The sequence below is a fragment of the Lygodium microphyllum genome, chromosome 5 (assembly GCF_053477565.2).
Source record: "Lygodium microphyllum isolate KBCC chromosome 5, Lygodium_microphyllum_v1.1.10, whole genome shotgun sequence".
Classification (NCBI taxonomy): Eukaryota; Viridiplantae; Streptophyta; class Polypodiopsida; order Schizaeales; family Lygodiaceae; genus Lygodium; species Lygodium microphyllum.
This window is the reverse complement of record NC_141139.1, coordinates 5,775,237-5,784,162: the sequence shown is the minus strand read 5'-3', so window position 1 is coordinate 5,784,162 and position 8,926 is coordinate 5,775,237. Positions and strand designations below refer to the sequence as shown.

The window sequence follows — 8,926 nt, the reverse complement described above, 5'->3', positions numbered from 1 at the left end:
CAAACAACAATTTGATGCTATTGAGAAACTATTGGCATTGATTAGATCACTTGTTTTGATTCTCCAAATGATTCTCTTCTGGTCTTACTAGCTTTAAAATTGCTAGACCTCATGAAACATTTTTAGCATGCATACTAAGCTTGTTGACTTTTAAGAGGGATTGCATGATGATAGATAGACTCGCAAGTTTTATCGAGGATTACAAGCCTCTTTCACAAGTAAATGGTCACAATTCCTCATGACATTGTGCAAATGTGTAGGGAATATTTTATGGATCTACTTGGGTCATAGTAACACATTTCATAACCACCACCTAGTCTATCTCTTATGTGTTGGTACAAGATCAAGTCTTCTCTAACATAGTTGCAAGTTTAGACGCAGATATATGCGAGGATGAGGTGATCATTGGACATGTTGCTACATTTATCCAAGGACAAAGCCCAAGTTGGGATGGTCTCATCAATAAGTTCTTTGCAACATATATTAGTCAATTGGTGGCACCCTCAACCATTTTCAAGAAGTTTGGCCAACTAGGATTATGCCTACCTCATGGAAAGAGGGTGTTAGTAAGTCACTTCCTAAGGTGCCTTTGCCTTCAACTCTTAAGCACTAGTGACCTATTTCCTTGATAGGTAGCATGTATATGTGTTGGCTAATTGGCTACATGAACACCCTCCTCATATTGTGCATCTTGCTTAGTATGGGTTTATGAAGAGAAGGAACATTCTACATAATACCTTAAATGTGCGAATGGGCATTGACTATGCCCAACATACAAATCAAGCAGTGATAATTTAGGTGGACTTAGAGAAAGCCTTTGACTATCTTGAATGGTCTTTTCTTACCCATCTCATGCAAAAGATGAAGTTTCAATCTTGAATGTCATTTACTTCACTCTATTAACAAGGGTTCATCAAGAATCATGCTCAATAGTGGTGTTATAGAGCAATTCATTATTTCCTAATCTATCAAACCAAGCTACCATTTGAGCCCTCTATTCTCTACACTTGCAACACACCCTCTTGATAATGCTATCGCACCTATTTGCCAATGGGAGCCATTAAGGTTCTCCCTTCCTTCACAGTAGCCACTTATTGTCCAAGTCTTGGTTGATGCTACTTTGATGTTCTTGAAGAATGATCAAGATAACCTTCGCAAAGCCATTACATATGGGATTCATTTGTGCGAGCTTCAAGACTACATACTACTACCACTAAATCTACCCTCATCACGTGTATAGAGCAAGACTTGCAAGATTTGCGTTGGCAAGGGGATGTAATAAAACCAAAATAAGTATTCTAAGGCAATTAGGCTATCCTTTGGGGCATAAATGTCTCAAGCAATTGCTCACATGGATCTCCACACACTATTGAAAAATTCATTTATTGGAAATCACTTGCAACCTTTTCACATGCTCCTTAAAGTTGCTCAAACAATCATCTTGCCCATGATTTCTTATTCCTTACCATTGCTTCCTTGTTCAAAGACAAATCCGAAGGACATTACACAATCTATTTGTTTCATGCTTTGGAGAAAGGCTTCTATGTACTTTAACATTTCTTGGATATCTTGGAATCATATCTACACACCAAAAAGAATGGGGGGTGGTACAACCTTAGATGTGAAAGCACATATAGTGGCACTCAAATGGCCCTTGTTTGCAGTTGTCTTAATCAACACCCTTGGTCTCTAGAGTGCAATTCTTTCTTGAATATAGGAGTGTTGTGCATAGAAATACAAAAACTCATGCCTCATGGTGGCATGCTCTCAATACCAATCATCATGTCAATCTCAAATCTTCTATGTTATTGACTCACTCAGTCTATTCATAGAAAGTGGGGTTTCAGAAGTCTGATTGGCATCCAAGCAATAATCGTTTGGAAGCCAAACTCAATGACTTAGATTGATTTTAGTTGTCAAAGCGCTTTTATCTACGTGACAACCCTGTTGCATTTCAACCAAAGGATTAAGTTCTAATGCCCCTATTTTGAAATAAAGTGTGATTTTGAGAAACTATTCTGAACTCGCCTAACTAATGTACAGCTTGAGAAACATATGATAAAACGTGGGCTTGAAACTGCAACAAAACTGAAATTTCATTTGTAAGATGACAATGCACATGCTCTTGGACCGCTTATATCTTTTAGCTGAAAAGATGTTCTACTATTTGGCTAGAAGTTTTGAGCCAAACACAAGAGAATCAGATTATGAGGATCTAACTAGTACTTGGAACACCAGAATCTGTGCAACGCTTTGTATTGCTTTATAAATTAATAAAATTGATAATGTTTTGCAAAATCGCAATTTTAATGAGAACAACTAAACTAGCAACGCCCATAGCCCAATCATATCTATCCTCAACATTGTCTGATTTAAAGGAAACAACAATCGTGTTTCCTCTCAACAACTTTGAGCACCAACTCCTAAGTTCCTGCAAATGAGATTGCAATTTCTTGTCAAAACATGTGCTACATCAAGTGAGATAACAGCGTTTGAATGAGAGATAACTAAAACCTCTGCGGCCATTAAAACTTAACAGCATGTAAAACAATATCCACAGGAAATCAGGTACACATGATCAAATGTAATGCTGTTTCATGGAGCAAAAGCCCTGCATCTCTCACAACCAGAAGTTCACCTGTTATTTTGTCCAAATGTCTCTCAGATACATGCATCAAATGTAAACCTCAAATCTGACAACAACTAAACTCAACAAGATCTGTTTCAAAGCTCGTTGAGGTGCACTGTCATTATGTTAGGGAGCATCACAGTCCATGCTCTACAGATTGACTTGTACATTATCTCAAGGAGTACTTGCATTCATCCTTTTACCTAAAGCATGAATAGCAGCAACCCCCCCCCCCCCCCCCCCCCGGGGCGGGGATCTCTCTCTCTCTCTCTCTCTCTCTCTCTCTCTCTCTCTCTCTCTCTCAGATGTCTACGATGAGGTGAAGGCAGCTGTGTGTGCGTGCATGCATAACTGCAGAGAGGGGACTAGTGCACACAGCAAGGTTTCAATGGGGATCACAACATTTGTATCAAGGGTATAGTGCATTTTCAAGTCACTTTTCTCTCATTGGAATGGATAGCTCAGACTATACACTTAAGTTGCTATCGGTTATGATTCCTTGCTGCTTTATACTTTGTTTAAACTGATTATGATGACCTGCTACATTTCTGACGCAATCTGAGTTGATCTGGCAGTAAGGCTAAGGGTATGGAGGAGGATGCAAGTTTATCATGATTGGGATGCTCCATATTCATCTCAAGGCATGAGAATCTCTACAACTAGGTATCTCATGTTGCTAGTGATGAATCCTCTTATATATATTATATCAAGTTTAAGATGGTGATATTGGTCATTTTTTTTGTACTAATAATCAAATACTTTTTTCATAACAGGTTGATTTAGCAATAAAGAGCCTCATGAGCTTCATGTGGGTTTGGATGGAAGAATAGACATTTATCTACTATGAAGGGCCCACCATCAAACTCTCTAGTTGGGCTTTTCGCATAAAGTAAGTATTGGTTAAGATGAATATTGAGCAGGCAAGGCCAAAGGATCAAGCAGGGTTACCATTCTGTTCAAGGGAAAGCTTCAAATAGGATTAGTATTAGAACAAAGACCAGGTGAGATTGCAAGTGAGAGACACCGGGGTCTCATATATTGCTGTGAGCTACTTCCCACCTATACCTGCAGATGCGCCGTAGACACAAAATGACAAAGGGGGCTCAAGAAGATGTGCAGGCAAGAGGGACTGCATTACTATATAGCACTCTCTCTGAAAAATCTAACAGGATATGAGACTTGGAGAAGCTCTCTTGGTGGGACACTTCAGTGTGAGGATGGTGAGCAAACAGTGCACTACCTTTGATTTCAAGCAGGGGTCACAAACAGCTGCTGCTTGCAATAGAGGACTACGGATCGCGCATGTGTGTTGGATATGATCTTTGAGACACGGACTGCAGAGGGAGGACTAGTGCACACAGCAAGGTCTCAATAGGAATCAGCATTTAGAGGGAGCACGTAGAGAGCAGGCAAGAACAGAGGATCAAGCAGAGTGGCCATTTTGTTCAAGGGACAGCTTCAGCCAAGGATTAATAGTAGAGCAAGGACCAGGTGAGATTGCAAGTGACAAAGACCAGGGTCATATATATTGCTGAGAGCTACTTCCCATCTATACCTCCAGATGTGCCATAAACAGAAAATGACAAAAGGGGGTGAAGAAGAAGAGGTGGAGGCAAGAGGGACTGCATTACGAATAGCAGTGTGTCTGACTAATCTCACAGGATATAAGACTTGGAGAGCTCTCTTGGTGGCACACTTCAATGAGAGGATCATGAGTAAAAAGTGCACTGCCTTTGATTTCAAGCAGGGGTCACAAACAGCTGCTTGCAATAGAGGATTATGAATCACAGAGAGTATCTACCAATGCTTTTGGGGGGGAGGACCCACTATGGTCAGCAGCTACTGGAGCTATGATCACAACACCTCGCCTATAATAGGATCAAGAGGTGGCAATAGTCTCAGGTGGCCATACATGCTTCCAACATGGAAAAGTGAACAGCAGAGTGCATTATATATATCGAGATCATGGGAAACAGCCCAGCTCCTCTACCTGCCCACAAAACCCTACCCACCCACCATATTACTACACACTTTATCCAGGATTGCAGCCATCTATACGAGGATGCCATCTACCACAAGCTTTATGGTACTATCCAAGGGCAACACTGGAGGTACTTACATCACACTTACTAATCATTACTCTCTCCACCATCACCAGCTTCCCCCACTACCCAATTTTCCTCTTAAAGCCAAAGTAGAAAGCATAGTTAATATGATGGTAAGTGTTGCAAGACTCCTGCACATCTCAAACGATAGAAATAGGGAATATCCCTGAGCATGAAGCATGAAGCTCAGAGATTGAACCTAGCTCTAACTCATATTAGAAGATAGACGACATGAGATTGAGCAACTTCAATCGACTATTTTTAGCATCAACTCGAAAGAGGCTTGGAGACTTAACTCATGAGCCATGACCGTCTACCATTATGTGATGAACCCGCCATGGGTCCGTCTTCGGGCAGTGGTGACCCGCCTCGTGGAACACACCTCATGAGGTATCACCCAACACTCGACAGTCCCACAAGCACGCGGAAGCGTATCACAGCACCATAGAGAGCACAACAAGTGATTTGGGGCTAAAAACAAAGGGCCCTTCTTGGGGGCCGAATATTTGTATTGCAAGAAGGCACGAAGGCAAGAGAACCTACAAAGTAAGACAGGGTGCAAGAGGGACTTGGTTGCAGGTAAGGGAGGAGGTATAAACACACTTCTGTCATGACACAACACCAGGGGTGAGGGACTTGCTCATAGAGAGGCTCATATCCCTCATACACACACCTCCCCTTGGAGAACTTGACATCCTATTCAAGTCCCAAAACCATAACTTAGGGCCCAAGGAGCGGTTGTGTGAGTTAAGACTTCAAAATTCGAGGGTCTTAACATGACTCACTATCAAGTCGGCCATTGTTTACCTACTAGACTCTTGACTTCAAAATTTTTGGGGTCTTTGCCGACTCGTTATCAAGCCAACCAAGGTCTGCTTGCTAGGTGCCATGCCCACTAAGTCAATTACAATTCTGGAACATGGTCTTTCAAGAATACAATTAAATACCACACACCAACTCCATTTACAACTACAAAGTGAAACATGCACACTTTGACTACAATCACTTGACTCTTACCTCCTCACCATATTTACAATCACAAGATGGAGGGTAACCCAGTTAAGACAAGTCGTACCCACTTGCCCCAACACATGGCTTGCCAGTATGAGTGCGCTGAAGCTACCAGCAGACTAGGAACTAAGGCAGGAAGCTCAACCGGAAGCATGCCACGCCCAAAATGCAAGGGTCCAATAGGAGACACCTTGTGAGGAGACACCCAGCTTGGCCAAATCTGTCAATCCACATCCGAGGTAGGAGAGAGCATTTGACCACATTGGAGTGGCCGTATCCCTCCACCTACATGAGGTAGCATTTGGCCACCACAAGGTAGCCACATCATGACTCACAATTCAAGAGGTGCGTCTTGAATACGCGCCTCCCCTTGAAGAAAGTTGGGCCTTAGTTGCCTTGATCTTTACTTTGGTGGCACGAGCAGTCTTCTTTGAGGGCCCATACCACCGTCTTGCGAAGGTGGCATGTCTCCTTGCACGAAAGGCGCTGCTATCGCACCATCCATCTTCCATTGCTTGGACTTTTTGCCAACAAGAGCACTTGGAACACGAACACACTGAAAAACACATGATGTTGTTGTATGTCTCTTTGCACACAACACGAGGTCCATTGCATTCGCGTCAAGCATCCTTCCCCGCTTTCGGGATCCATCCACCATGATCAGTCCATACAAGAGGCACCCCAGCATATGCCTCAGCTTTACGGTACGAGAGCTCTTCCCCCCTCTGAGAATAGATGGTTAACTCCTCATCACACTCATAGAAGTGGATGGTTACTTGCTCAGTAAATATCATCCGCTTTCTCCTAATCATGGACTCAAATTCATAAGGCTCAGGAGTGAACTTGGAAGTCTCATCCTTTACCTCAGGACACAATGGTGGGTTCTCTGTTTTCGCCTGCACGTCAGCTTGGGCCTTCATCTTCTTTCTCCTCTTAGAGTTGACTTTCACTCCTTTCTTTTCTACTACATTGGCCATTCATTTATTCTCCCGCCACAAGAAGATTGCTAGATGACCTTCATTTGCATGGAGGGTGGCCGTTTCTCTACATTCGTGGCATGTCGAGCCTTCTGATGCATGACTCTAATCTGTTCCAGCATTGCAAGTGGTCGTTCCTTTATCCTCCTAGCTCAAGGAGTTCTTTCCCTCCATGATATGCATTGCAATCTCCTGAAAACTAGCTGTTTGTTCATCCCCCGTCTCAAGGGGTTAGCTAGGTATCCATCATTTGCATAGGGGTTGCTCGTTTCTTTATCCTCCCGGTCCAAGGAGTCTTCGACTAGAGTATCCGAGTCGTAGCATGGATTATCCTCCCAGTCCAAGGAGTCTTCGACTAGGGTATCCAAGTCGTAGCATGGAACCATTTCTTTATACTCCTGGCGCAAGGAGTCTGCACAGGTATCAGCGTCAAGAAAGATGGCCATTTCTTTATTCTCTCAGCTAAAGAACTGCGTCGAGGTCGGCCATTTCTTTACCCTCCTAGCTCAAGGAGACTCATTCCCTCTCTATGTCAAGAGTGAGAGTTGTTTTAACATAGACCTCACAACTACGTGCTCGGCCTCCGCTTAAAGGTTGGGATGGGAGAGTAGTGTCACCACAACAGTAGTCATGATAGTTCGAACTCGACTCCATGCTTTAGGGGGAGTCACCTCCACGTGACCTCAAACTCAGCTCTATAAGGACCAATTCACCACTAGCTTGGGCCGCCCATCTTTGCATAACCATGGCCCTTGCGGCCTCAATGGAAAAAGTTGGGGCACTTGGCTCGCCTTCATCATAACATGACTCCATAGAGTCATCTTCGGAGTAGTCACTGGAATAGTCAGAGTAGCCGTCACTATAGTTTGAACCCGGCTCAGTGCGGTAAGGGATAGCACACCTTGGCAACTCCATAGGGGAAGTCGAGGTTGACCTAGTAACCTGCTCTTGAGTTGGACGGGCTGATATGTCTTCTAAGTCGCCGAGACTCGGCATGGCACCAACCGCAATCTCCGCATCATAGTCCTTGGCAATCCCTCTCTTGAGGATGCTTTCACATTTCAAGGTGTCCCAGTCGCCCACTTCAATAAGTCTGTCACACCATTGTTCGATCTGAGAGTTGCCAGCTCTTAGATCGTCTTTTACCCTCACAAGGTCACTTTGAACGCATTCAATGCAATGATCCAGTTCTGACAGCACCGTGGCAAGGGACTTTTCACTACCTTTGAGGAAATCCACCTTGTTTTGCTAATATCCCCTTCTATTCATTTCCATAGCCATGTGGTCTACTAGGTTGCCTTTTTTCGGCATACATCCCATCGATCTCTTCTTTCAACTTCACAGCACGTAACTTTCTCACAAGGGCCATTTTCCTTAGTCCTTAGACCAAGCTTGCCCTCTCGAGGGCTTACGCACACCCATTGAGGAGTTTGCTCTGATACCAAGTCCGACAAACCCACCATGGATCCATCTTCGACAAGGGTGACCCACCCCACTGAACACGCCTCGTGAGGCATCACCCAACACGATCCCACAAGCATGCAAAAGCATATCACGGGACGATAGCACAACAGGTGATTTGAGGCTAAAGACAAAGGGCCCTCCTTGGGGGGCCAAATATTTATATTGCAAGAAGACACGAAGGCAAGAGAGGATACAAAGTAAGCCCGGGCACAAGAGGGACTTGATTGAGGGTGGGGGAGTAGGTATCAGCACCCTTCCGTCACGACTCAACACCACAGGTGAGGCATTGGCTCATAGAGAGGCTCATATCCCTCATACATTATAACTAATCCCACCATTTGGCACACCCATGCAGGACTACCATGTCCCCAATCAAAGCTTAGTATCCCCATTACATGATCCTAAACCCACCATTTCGACAAGATTCACCCTTTGCACAGTATAGGAAGCTCTTAGGAGACTACTACATAGAGATCTCCATATCATTCAAGGATCAGAGGGAGCATCTCTTATGCCTATGTAACTCTAGCTTTGTTTCTAGCCCATCTCTTTAACAAGCCTAAGGGCACTAGTAGAGGGCTTTCCCTACACATGGAGTATGCACAGTGTTACTCCCATTCACAAATCAAATGACCCCGTGGACCCAGGGAATTATAAGACTACCATGATTGGACATATAATAGCCAGGATACATGGCTCAGCATTTGAGGCATAGCTTAAGCAATGTAGCAAAGAAGCAG

At 43.8% G+C, this 8,926-nt stretch overlaps 1 protein-coding gene across 2 annotated transcripts in view; it reads right to left on the bottom strand.

Moving 5' to 3' along the window:
• Positions 1–2,242: 2,242 nt before the first annotated feature.
• LOC148035477 (chloroplastic import inner membrane translocase subunit HP30-2-like) overlaps positions 2,243–8,926 on the bottom strand; it is a 34,126-nt gene continuing 27,442 nt past the window's right edge. For both annotated transcript variants that reach the window (XM_087677431.1, XM_087677430.1), the window contains one exon: positions 2,243–2,431. Coding sequence is in view for 1 of the 2 variants with exons in the window: in XM_087677430.1 (XP_087533556.1) it covers positions 2,401–2,431 (31 nt within the window). In the remaining variant the exon portion in view is untranslated. The remainder of the gene's footprint in view (positions 2,432–8,926) is intronic.